The sequence below is a fragment of the Cyanistes caeruleus genome, chromosome 25, assembly GCF_971803275.1.
Source record: "Cyanistes caeruleus chromosome 25, bCyaCae1.hap1.1, whole genome shotgun sequence".
Lineage (NCBI taxonomy): Eukaryota > Metazoa > Chordata > Aves > Passeriformes > Paridae > Cyanistes > Cyanistes caeruleus.
Window position 1 is genome coordinate 3,101,257 of NC_141725.1, and position 12,899 is coordinate 3,114,155.

Consider the following 12,899-nt stretch of genomic DNA (forward strand, 5'->3'; position numbering starts at 1 on the left):
CAAACCCATCCCAAAGTTTTTCTCTTCAGCTTCTAATGTCAATTTTCAGCCCTGCTTTTAGGAATCTGTGCTTACAGGTAGCAATCAGTAGGCACCTATCAGGCCTCCAAGATTCCCAGAGTGGTTTGGGTTGGAGGGACCTCAAAGCCCATCCAGTGCCACCCCTGCCATGGCAGGGACACCTCCCACCATCCCAGGCTGCTCCAAGCCCCGTCCAGCCTGGCCTTGGGCACTGCCAGGGATCCAGGGGCAGCCACAGCTGCTCTGGGCACCCTGTGCCAGGGCCTCACAGGTCCTGACAGGTCAAAATTTGCCAGCAAAGCCCCAGCTGAGACCCTTCCCTGTGCACTCACCTCTCTGGCAGCGATCGTGTGTCCAGCAGCGCTCGATGAAAATCCCGTTTATCACCGTGGGGGGACAATTGCTCTTCCCTTTCACTGTGCCTGGACACACATCTCCACACTCTTCTTTGTCATCCTTGTTGGCCACGATGTAATTGTCTTCTACAGAATCCAAAATCCTGGACCAGTCGATGGTGGACAGGTAGCAGAGCTCGTTGTTCTTCTCGATGCGCACGGCGCCACGGGTGATGTTCATCAGGTTGTAGAGGCCGATCTCCTTCAGGTGAACCATCTCAAAGATCACCAGGGCGTAGTTGAAGAACAGGTGAGTCCCTCGGATCACAGTGAGGTTGGGGAAGAGGCCCTTCAAGCTCTCCAGGCCGTACACACGGAACAGCAGCAGGTAGTCTGTGATCATGGTCAGCTTGGGGAAGCTGAGCTCGCGGAAATCTTCGGGCTTGGTTTTGAACATCAGCAGGATCTGCAAGTGGCCCTCGATCACGGTGCAGTTCTCCAGCATGTTCAGCCGGGTCAGGTTGTTGCGGATGTCCATGCTCCTGCAAACTGGGAGGCAAAGGACAATTTCTTTATTTAGCAGAAAGTTAATTGTTGTCGTTTTCTAAACGCTCGGTTTTGTCCAACCGCGCCGAGCTCTGCTCGGGACACGTGGTCCTCTCAGCACGGCAGCCTTCAAGTGTTAAGAAATACACTGTGGGGAACATTCCCTGGGATATGGTTACAAAACAAGAGCGTTTCATCATTTTTTCTGCCATCTTGAGTCCCTGCCTGTTGCCTCTATCACGACTGCAGTGGTAACACCAGTCCTGGGACATCGCTTGGCGCTCACCAAGGGAAGAGATGTCTGGGCTGTTTTCTTTAGGCAGCTGCCAGCAACACACCTACCTCGTCTCAGATTGTGCAACTGATGCCAGGGGATTACAGGGAGTCATTTAGAATGGTTGCAGGGAGGGGAAGATAGGAAAAGAATAATGGCCAGAGATGGTAGTGCTTGGGAAGAGAGCAGAAAAACATGGAAATGCACAGGAGCACAGCCCACACTCCTGCCCAGACTCTGCTGACAGGAGTAATTTACTACATTAGGAATTTTTGCCCTGAGCATTCTCTTCAGATGAGGTGTTGGGATTTTTTTTTATTATTTTTTCAAGGGTGCAAATCTCGCTGTCTTGACTATCTGGGCAGTTCATTTCATAGAACCAGTAACCAAAGAACTGGCAAAGATGAAGGATAAATTAGAAGGCAAATTGAATAATAGGAATCCAGGCACCAGCAAAAGGAAAAAGTTTGAATAGGGAAATATTTTTTCAATGCTAAGCACAGGTGAGAAACCAAGAAGGAAATTTGCAGCCCTGTGCCTCTACAGCACAACAAAACTCCCTGTGACAACCCTTTTGAAACCAACTTCACAGAAACATCAGCTAGACCTTAATGCTCAAACCCAGGTGGATTCTTCCTGAAATTTTCCTTTTTGAAGACTGGATCCACTCAAAGGATTCTCTCTTTTGTCTACAGCTGGGCCAGTGTCTTCCCTCCCCACTTTAGAACTAAAAAAACTCAGGCTCTTTCCTCTTTTTGTCACTGTATGTAAAGTTCACCAACTATAAAACCACCACATCACAGCTCCAAGGGATCACCCAGCCTTACAAAACTGATGTGGACACAAATATTTCATATTTAGCATTGTCTGACTCCTCATGATTTAACACAGATCACTGCTGTAGGGGTTAAAACCAAATTCTATGCAAATATCTTAATGATTATTCAAAAATTTGCTCCACTGACTGCAAGAAAAAAAAAATTGGCAATGCTAATATGGGATTTGAAGCAATGCTATTGCCCAATGGGATTTTTTGGCACTATATCCAAGTCGTTTCATAAATTGCTTTCTGGAAGAAAAAGAAATGCACACGGTGCCTCAAGGATTAAGGATGTATTTGGAAAAAGTGGGAAAAAGAACCTGATGACCTGCCAGCAGCAACCTCTCTGCCCCAAACTGTCCTGCTGCACATCCCAACCTGGGGTAAAAGACCTGGGACAGCAACAGATTCAGCTTGAATGCTCTGGATATTTATTTGCAATAAGTAACATTGGTATTTCCAAAGAAGCAAGTGCGTGGCAGGTCAGGAGAGTGAAAGGAGAAGTAACAGAAGGACACGTAAGAAAATGAAAGACTCAGTGCAACGTACAAGTCACCAGTGCAGCTAAAATTACCAGATAAAATCAAAATGCAACATCTTGGTTCTTATTTATTCTTGGTTCTCATTCTTGTGGGGGGCACAGGCCATGCTGGGGTGGTGCCCCAGTACAGGACAACGTCCTGCCTGCTGGAATGGACAGCTGACCTTAAGGAAAGGAAAGGTCAGAAAATACAGACCAGGAATTACTTCTGAGAGTCAGAGCTCCAGGCTATTGCTGTGGCTGAAGGCCACGAGATGCATGAATACCCTGAGCACAATTGCCTCTGTCTTTCATCATTTTGGGTAGAATGAGGTGAGTCACCAGGGGCTGGACACAAGCCCTGCACCCACTCTGTCCCTGCCCAGCTCCCTGGACAGGGCACCTCGAGCAGGGCTGGGAAGATCTGCACTCAGGTACAGCCAGGACAAAGCCCTCTGAGTGCTGGGGCTGCATTTTCAGGCTGTGGAAATCTTCCTTTTCTGCAGGAACAGAGCTAAGGAAGGAGCGTGGTCTGCAGGAGCTACCCTGGGTGGGCAGTGCTGCACCAGTGCCCCAGGATGGGTGCCCAGCACAGAGGAAATTCATGGTTCTGTCTGGCAGAGGAACAGATCCACAGCCAGCAGGGGTTCAGGGAGGATGATCTGAATCTCAGAGTGGTTTGGGTGGGAAGGGACCTCAAAGTCCATCCAGTGTCACCCCTACCATGGGTAGGGACACCTTCCACCATCCCAGGCTGCTCCAAGCCCCGTCCAGCCTGGCCTTGGGCACTGCCAGGGATCCAGGGGCAGCCCCAGCTGCTCTGGGCACCCTGTGCCAGGGCCTGCCCACCCTCCCAGCCAACAATTCCTTCCCAGTATCCCATCCAGCCCTGCCCTCTGGCACTGGGAGCCATTCCCTGTGTCCTGGCACTCCTGGTCGCTGCAGCCCTGGAGTTCACAGCTCTCATCCCTTTCCCTAAACACTCAAAACCAGTTAAATTACTCTGCTCCTGAACCTTCCAAGCTTCTGGAGATCACCACTAACATGAGCCATGCTGCTCCTGGCCCAAACAGCCCAAAAGCTGCTCAAAGATCTTCCAACCTCCACAAAAAACCCAACCATCTAAACACCCCCACAGGGTACAAACCTCCCTCGCTTCCAGCTCTCCCCATCCTGACACAGATTCCCCACTGGAGGCTGCAGAAAAGGTGACCAAAGGCTAACAACTCCAAATATTTTGAAAAGATGTGTTAAGGAACAAAGGTTACCTAAAGGTGAATCTAAAAAGAGATGAGTGAAGCTTTTGAAGAGTTAAAAATATAAATCTACCAGAGCTGGAAGTACAACACCCATGGTTCATCAGCTGCTTTTCCCCACATTTAGAGAAAAATCACACTTAATTATTTTTCAGGTTTGACTTCAATTTAGTGTTAAGTGATAAATGGTATCTAAGCTCCTTCTTTTTAACACCTCAAAGATCAAAGAGAATAGTAAGGAATTAAGAACATCTGAAACAAAATATGCTTTTTAGTTGGAGGTTTCTCCATCTTTTCATGCCTTTGAATTTTCAGCAGTTTGTATCTCCTGTTCATGCAGTAGCAGCTTAAGTCACCCCATAAATTTATTGTTACCAAGACAACAAGAAGCAGTTTTAAGCAAAGTAATAAGTGTTTTTCCACAGCTTCTCTCGATAGTATTTCTTCTGCAGGGACAGGGGAATTAATCAACCATTCAGTAGGAAGGCAAGGCAGGTTTGATCCCAGAAGAAGGAGAGCAAAGTTGAGCCATCAATTATAACACAGACAACCTGGTTTCAAAAAACACATAAATCAGCTTTCAGGGAAATACAAAAAATCACAAATTGATTCTCCAGTAGTAGGCCCAAAGCTACTCCTGTGCAAACTGCTGGCAAAACCTCCACTACACATAAATTCCTAAATTTCAGCAGAAACAGCAGCACAGCTCTGAGCTGCCAGAGGAAGCACTGCTCCATCCCTGCTACCAATCTACTCACTCAAAAAACTACTAAATCACCCTAGACATGTTCCATCAGCCCCCTTCCCAGAAAACCAAGCTAAAGCCACGCTTTTTAAAAAACAAACAAACAAACAAATCCCAAGATGCCAAAGCCTCTTGGACAAACTGGTTTGGTAACAACCTTCAAGTCCTGAATGAAGAAACCAGATCTGATGCCAGAGGTTAAGTTTTCAAGATAGAGTCTAACCAGGGGAATAGCTGGAACTTAAACCTTGTTTATAGTAAATCATGTGGATACCAAACCTTAATGATTCACTGCTTCAGACCTCTGGCCTTTAACAATCAAGACCAGCGTAATCTGGCACAGAAGGATCACAAACCACTTGAGGTAACTATTAGTTAATTCTGCCTTTTTTGTAGCGTTTGCTGCCTACTGAATAAACAAACTATTGCAGAAAAATTACACTTGCTGGGGTTCGGTCAAAAGCACTGCCATTCTACATATGGCTGATTTTTAGAAGTGGCTTTAGGAACTGGGAGAAGGATTTTTGGGTGTTTCTTGGGATAACTACTGAGACTGGAAAACATCCTGGTGACAGGTTAGAGGGAAGGACTGTGCAACAGCTTCTAGCCTACTGCAACAATTGGTTAATAAACATAAAATCCATCTAATTGTGAAATATGGATTTTTAAGCTTCAGCTCTGCACCTCAGATACCTCGAGCTGAGCAAACTGGAAATGGACTCCAAAATGAGCCCCAGTCCCCCAGGGAACATTTCAGGTGCCTGTTACCTCTCACTTCTCTGAGGGCAAACCCCTCCAAGTCCAGCCTTTAAAGCCTGGTTTGGGCTGTCTTTGTGCTCCCCTCATTTGATTCAAAACCCAAAGAGCAAACATGCCCTGCCCCGTTTCCAGGCAGAGATATCCAGCACTGGGGTGACAGCACCAGGAGCACCGGGACCACGCGGGGTAACGGCTGGGTCGGCGCTGGTGCTGACACACCTGGGGATCCTCCCTGCTCCAGAGGCAGCAGGAACAGGTTCTACACCTTGCCCATATCAACATCATTTATATTCCACCACGCAGTCACCCCAAAATTGACCTCCAGAAAGCTCTGGGGTGTTGCACTGTTCAGAGACAGCCACTGCGCTGCCGCTCCCCAAAAAAGGGGACAGGACATGCTGGGCTTGGTGCAGCCCTGCCCTTCTGCACTCACTTTTCCTACTTTACTCTCCCAGGAGCAAAATTTCACTCTAGATCGAGTCTCTCAACATAAAAAATTAACACAGGTTTTAGGTGGGACAAGGGAACAGTTTCTTAATGAGTTTACGAGCACTAAAATATTCGTATCAGCCAGATATGATACTAAGAAACAACCTATTTTGTGTGTTACAGCACTATACAGTGAAATTTGTCCCACAGGATGACTTAGGTAAAGATCTCTCAACTGCATTCCCAGCTCCCACATCAGCAGCAGGTACTGGAGCACATGTGCAGCTCCCAGATTTAGGGGAAGAGTTCAGAAGGGGAGGAAGAGCACTCTAAACTCCCATGACTGCATTGATCAGTTTTCTATTAACCAGAAAAGGAGCCCAAAGTAAGCTGCTCCATTAGCAGATGCCTAAAACTAGGTGAGGTAAATCCCACCCCAAATACCAGAGCTAATGAACTGACAGGCATGAGTCATGTGCAAGATTTATTTCAAGAAGTTGCATTATGTTTACACAGTGATAAAAAAAAAAATAAATACACAAACCTGTCTTTCTTCCCAAAACAAGATATATGTGTCTTCATTTTATGCACAGGTCAGGATTTCTTTCCTTAACCCTTTCTTCTACTCCTGTCATTAATTTCTGAGCTCAGCAACTACCTTTAACCACATGTAAGAGAGGAAGAGTGCTCTCATATGAAGTATTCCTAAAATATTTAAGAAAAGAGGATGGATTGAGGAGGAAAACCCCATAATCTGGATGTAAATGTGAACTTTACCATCCACCCCATCTGTCTCCTGAACCAGCTCCATCTACCTGCTGCTTGCCCCCAGCTCTTCCCCAACTCTGCCTAAAGGCACCAAAGGGGAGAGAAATTTACGGGGCACGAGGAAAAGCAGGGATGGGGGGAATATCGAGCCTGGAGAGCGGCGTTACCTCGGGGCCTGTCTGTGGGAGCACAGATCTCCAAGAAAGCCGCCTCCATCAGACCCCGTTGCTCAGGGAACAACTTGTTTGCTTATGCAACTCTCGTCCGTGCATTTCCCCCCAGCCAGGCCGGTGTTTTCCATCCCCACCGTGGTGCTCCGTGACCTCACCGTTCCCAGAAAACCGAGCCAAGCACCCAGAAAACAGAATCAAACACCACAGCAGCTGAAAACCTTTCACATCAGGGCCCTGATGGTCCTAACTGTAGAATACTTCATAAAGTATTTACTTCAGAAAGTGTTTATTTCTGTAAAAATGATAGGGAAATGTTTCAGCCCAGGCTTTGCTTTGCTGTCTTGTGCCCCTGTTCCTCCATCCATGAACTCAAGAGTACATTTTCCTACCACGCTGTAACACAGCAGAGATTAGGGAGTTTAGAACATAAACACGCTTGAACCCCAAAAAGCAAATATGATTTAAATAAATAACCAAATCACAGGCTGTGCTGTGGCAGTAATAATAGTGTTTTCAAATTAGGAACTGCTGGACTGCAGTTGCACACGTATTTATTTATTATTAGTGCTATATGTCAACTGCCTTTTCCATCTCTGTTGGAGGCAGGCAGGTTTGCCCACAGCAGCTGGGACTGACCCTCCCAAGGTAACACCGTGTCACCGGCCTCTTGTACGGTTTCAAATGTAAAAATACGTATGAGGGAAGAAACTGAGTTATTTTAGAAATATGTGACTTGTCCTATTGCTGGAAAAAGAGGCTGTCTTACAGGAACATCCTGCTTTATGCCCTGAATTCCATACATATCCCAATAATGTCCATCACTGTATTGTCTGTGCTTGAACTGATTCTCTTACTCTCGCCTTTTCTGATGGGAAAGCCAACAGACAGATTGTCTATGGGAGACATAACCCACGGATCCAGTCAGCTGTCTTTAAACAAATATTTTCCTTTTGTCAAAAAAATTTGTAAGAATCGCCCAAAATTAAAGAACCTCTCATTAAAAGGATTTCCTGAGCAAGTTTATTTAACGTAACCCATCAAAACAGCTTGTAAGGCTTAACCTCGAGCCAGCCGTGGGTTTAACAAGATTGTGACTTCCAACACAACATCTTTATATCCCTGTCTCGTATTTTACAAGTCCCTGTGCACACACAGAGCCTCTCCCCGGAGCTCTCCCATCTTAATACCTGTGGATTTGGCACACTACCTAAAAGTGGTTAAAGACAAAACCTCCGCGTCTGGCCACACTAAACCCTCCTGAAACCGGAGCCGGTTCTGAGGCAGCCAGGGAGCGGCGGGGGCACAGGGCTGGGGAGGGCACCGGGGAAAGGATCGGAGGAGGGACCCGAGAAGGGACCGGGAAAAGGGACATGGGAAGGGACTGGGGAGGGCAGCCAGGGAGGAACCCGGGAAAGGAACCTGGGAAAGGGACATGGGAAGGGACTGGGAAAGGGACACGGGAAAGAATCGGGTAAGGGACCGGGGAGTGGATCGGGGGAGGGGACGCAGGGAAGGGGCCGGAGAAGGGTCCGAGAAAGGGAGCGGGGACGGTAGCGAGGAAGAGACCCTGGCAGGGCCCGGGGAGGGGACTGGGTAAGGGACCCGGGGAGGAATCGGGGAAGGGACGTGGGAAGGGAGGGGTGAAGTGTCCATGGAAGGACCCGGGCAGGGGCACCGGAGAGGGGCCCGTGCCCTTCCCCGCGGCTGCCCCGGGCGCGGCCCTCACTGACCCCGGCCCGGCGCCCGCCCGCGCGGGCCCCGCGGGCCGGGACGCGCCGCCGAGCGCGCCGGGGCGGCCGCTGCCCTCGCCGGGGCTGTGCCCGCTCCAATCTCGGCCGCCGCCGGGCCCTCCGCGCCGGCCCCGGGCCGGGGGTGAAGGTGACCCGGGAGCGCTCCGGGCCGCGGCCGCGCTGCCCGCGGGCCCCGCGCAGGTACAAAGGGCACGGCGGGGCCGGGCCCGCGCCGCCGCCGCCGCCGCCCCCAACCCTCCCTGCCGGGCCCCGACTCACTCTCGCCACGGCCGCGGCCGCACCAGGCTCCCAGCACCACGGCCACGGCCAGCGCCGCCGCCGCCGCCGCCGCTCTCGGTCCCATCCCGCGCCGCTGCCGCGGCCGCCGCCGCCCGGCGCGAATCAGAGCCCGCGGGGCGGGCGCGGGGGCCGGGCCCGGCCGAGCATCGCCGGTGGAGCCCCCGCGGAGCCCCTTTATAGCGCCGGGCCCCTCCCTGCCCGCGGTGTCGGCCCCGGCCCGGCGGCCCCTTCCAGCGCAGGCCGGGCTGGCGGCGGCGCCCCGGCCAGTAAACAAGGGCTGCCCCCGTCAGCTGCGAGCCGAGCGGGGCGGCCGCAAGAGGCGGCGCGGAGCGCGGGCACGGGACGGGACGGGCCGGGGGAGGAGCGGCGGCAGCGGCATCCAGCCACCCATCATCATCCATTCATCCATCCACCCATCATCATCCAGCCAGCCACCAGCCAGCCATCTGTCCCAACATCCATCCTGTCCGTCCATCCTTCTGTCCGTCCGCCCACCCATCCAGGCCGCCTGTGAGCCCTGCTGGCGCTGCCCGAGGAGCCGCTGTGGCCTCGGTAGCGTTCAGTCAGTAAAACGGAGAAGTTGAGCAGCCTCACCTCGCTATGGGTTCAAATGGAAGGAGAGTAGCGTTGGGTTAGAGATTAGGGAAAAGATTTTTACTGGGAAGATGGGGAGGCCCTGGCACAGGGTGCCCAGAGCAGCTGGGGCTGCCCCTGGATCCCTGGCAGTGCCCAAGGCCAGGCTGGACGGGGTTTGGAGCAGCCTGGGATGTCGGAAGGGGTCCCTGCCCATGGCAGGGGTTAGAACGAGATGGTCCCCAAAGGCCTCTTCCAACCCAAACCATTCTGGGATTCTGTCTCGTGTCCCCAGTGCTGACAGCCCAGGTTGAGAGTGGGGCTGCTGCCCTGGCTGTGTGCGTGTCCCTCCTCCTCCTCTCAGAAAGGATGAATTGCCACAGAACAGAGTTTGGGATGAGGATAGCGTCTACCACTGTCACTGCTCTCAGTACCACAGAACCCAAAGAGCCATTGCAGATTTTTGGTTCTTTTTTCAGTGGGATTCACCATTTGGTGCCTTTTTTAATCATCTCTGCGCTGCACTCGCGCTAAGCCATGACAGCACGTTTCCTGGCAACTTCCAGTAATTTTATCTGGCTCTTGCTTTCAGCCATTTCTGCGAGACAAATGAGTTACAAACTGCTGGAATAAAGCCTTTTTTAATTCAAAAATGCTTGGCAAACAGACATTCTTTAATTTTTTTATCCTACCATCTTTAGGTTACAACAGATCTCTCATTTCTGCATGACATTAAGGGCCCCTGCACAGGCCAGTGGTGACCAGCAGGCCACAGTACCTCAGTCCCTTTGTCTGGACACTGAAATGCACTATGAATTTGCCCTATTTAAAACACTTTGTGTTGCTTTTCCAGGTAAGGAATCGCTGCAGTTGTCCCAGGGACACAACACAGTGTGAATGAGGGGAGGGCTGGTCAGTGAATTCATGGCTCTGCTGGTGTGATTCACCCCCTGACGTTGTTTGAGGTTTCCCTGTTGGACAGGGTAAGGCTGGCAGCCTGAATCGACCAGCATAAGCAGGATTAGCTGGGATGGTACCTGTGCAACAATAACTACATCTTGGCATTTACAGACTATTTAAATGCTGAGATGAAAAGCTTTAAGTGGGGATGCTTACTCTGCTATCAGCTCAGCAGATGTGTGTCTGCACAGCACAGGAGCTGTTGGTTCAGCCCTTGGTGCATCAGAACCACAGTAATGGGAAGGCATTTCCCCCATTTGTGTCCTTTTTATCCAAATCCATGCTGCTGCCTGGAGCTGACAAGTGCAGAGAGACAGGGAACCCCACTCATTCCAGACTGCTTCAGGAAGCAAGGGCAGCTAAGGAATGGAAATAAACAACAAAAGTATGCATTCTCTGCTTGTAAATTAACCTGCTTTATGACTGTAGACTTTGCATAAAACAGACAGCCAAACATCACCTGGACAGCTCGAGCTGTGTGGAATTTATACTGTAACAGCAACCTGCTCTTGCTTACTCACTTATGTTCTCATTGCCTCTCATGTAATAATGATATCAGCTTACACATTGGCACATGAGGATTAAAGGCTACAGATTTATTATCTTTCCTTAAAATACTATTTTTAGTTTCTAATTACTGATTAAGAACATCAGGGTGCAACCTTTCCAGCATCTTTCCCATACATTCACTGCTACATATTCATCATGCTACAGTGCACTTGGTTTGCAATCAGATAAACCAACAGGAGCAATGTGGGCGCTTAGAAACTAAGCCAACACCTGCTTACTCTTTTTTTTTTTTTCTAATAGCTGCAATGCAGGCTCTTCTTTAATTCCTGATTCAAGAAGCTACTAAAATCACCAGTTTGATATATTAAATATTGGCAACAGTCACATTTCTTTCTCTCCACTACAGATGCTTTATGATTTAGTTAAAATAACTTGGAAATACGCAGGGATAAGTGTCTGCTATGAACTGTGACAATCACAGACCATGGGGGTTCAGATCCGAATCCTCCTAAGAAAATAAGGACAGAGAGACTTGCAACAGAGAGTATCCATCTGTTTGACCCTAGAAAGACTTAATTGTTTTGGTTTGATCCATTCCTTACTTAAATCTTGGAATGGTTTGGGTTGGAAGGGGCCCTTGGGGACCATCTTGTTCCACCCCCTGCCATGTCAGGGACACCTTCCACTGTCCCAGGATGCTCCAAGCCCCGTCCAGCCTGGCCTTGGGCACTGCCAGGGATCCAGGGGCAGCCCCAGCTGCTCTGGGCACCCTGTGCCAGGGCCTGCCCACCCTCCCAGCCAACAATTCCTTCCCAATATCCCATCCAGCCCTGCCCTCTGGCACTGGAAGCCATTCCCTGTGTCCTGTCCCTCCAGGCCTTGTCTAAAGTCTATTTCTCTGTCCTATAGATGCCTCCACATCAAACCAACCTAAGAGTACCAACTTCCCAACAGATCCCTCCTCCGGATCAATGCTGCTCAGATCTGAGGTCCTTGGAAGCCCATCCCTGGAGCAGGAACTGTGTTTGCACAAACAGGGAGGGACAATGACTTTGCAAAGCAGCTTGAATGCTGCAGCAGTGAGATCCTTCTACTGTCACAAGCGTCTGTGGAGAGAGCCCAGCTCAGCTCCCAACCACCAACACATGGAGCTTGCTGAAAGCTTCACACCTTGAAAACCAAATACATCTTTTTCTCTAGACACTGGAACACGTGGGTGGGTTTTAGGCACTGTGTCTTTAGCCATACAAATTAAAGTTCCCTGCTAATTAACCAGCCTGGGAATAGTCAAGGAACACAAACTTTGTGCCCAAAAGGAGCTTTGGAGCAGCTGACTCACCAAGAAGGTTCATTGGTACCAATTCTGTTTTAAGAACTAAACTGCTTGAAAACCAGTTCAGAAGCCAAAGCCACACAGCAGCCTGGAGGCTGAGCTGAGGTCAGAATTCCCACTTTCTGCTCCACCAGTTCACTGTGGCCTTCTCTTAACCACAAGTTGCAACTGCCTGGGCAAAGAGTTACCCCATGGCTCGGGTTGCTCTGTTTTTATTGATTTGCCAGGCACTCTTTCCTGCTCACACATTTCTCACCAGGCAATTTGCACGTTATGCAGCCTCCTGCCCTTTGAAAATGCAGCAGAGCTGCTGTTGAAGCCAACAACAGCCAAGTCTCTGCATCACTGGCAGGATGTTGCTGTGAAGGTTTACGGGATTGACTTCTCAGTGACGAAACCTAAAGCTGAGAGTACAGGAGAGCTGACCTTGGAAAATTATCTCATCCTGTTTAGAGTCACATAAAACCCTTTGCCAAATCTCTTAATATAAAATATTTCACGTCATGGATTGACAGAGTTCCATTCTTACCCTTCCTTCCGTCCACACCAAATCCGATAAGTGACTTTTCTCAGTGAGAAGGCTCAGAGGATGGAGATCCGGTCACTTTATGTGCTAAGGACAGAAGTCTCAGCTTTTTACTGTTGAAACAGGAAACACTGTCAGATCCTTCTGGAGAATTCTATTGTTACATGAGCAAATACAAATTTTGGCCAGGGTGAAAATGGCAGAGGGCATCTCTCTGCTACATTCAGGTCAAAGACTCTGGAGATGAAGGATGCAAATTCCAGCTCTTCATGGCCAACTGCAGCCTCATTTTAGCTTTTTTTTATCCAGTTTCTGGTTCTG

The 12,899-nt window shown here is 49.7% G+C and overlaps 1 protein-coding gene across 1 annotated transcript in view; it reads right to left on the bottom strand.

Moving 5' to 3' along the window:
- The window catches only part of INSR (insulin receptor), a 53,882-nt gene extending 44,986 nt beyond the window's left edge, over nt 1-8,896 (bottom strand). Inside the window, exons 1-2 of the mRNA XM_086862758.1 lie at nt 8,656-8,896; nt 354-905 (exon numbers count right to left, since the gene is read on the bottom strand). Coding sequence (XP_086718884.1) covers nt 354-905; nt 8,656-8,740 — 637 coding nt within the window. The 5' untranslated portion in view covers nt 8,741-8,896. The remainder of the gene's footprint in view (nt 1-353; nt 906-8,655) is intronic.
- Nucleotides 8,897-12,899: the final 4,003 nt, after the last annotated feature.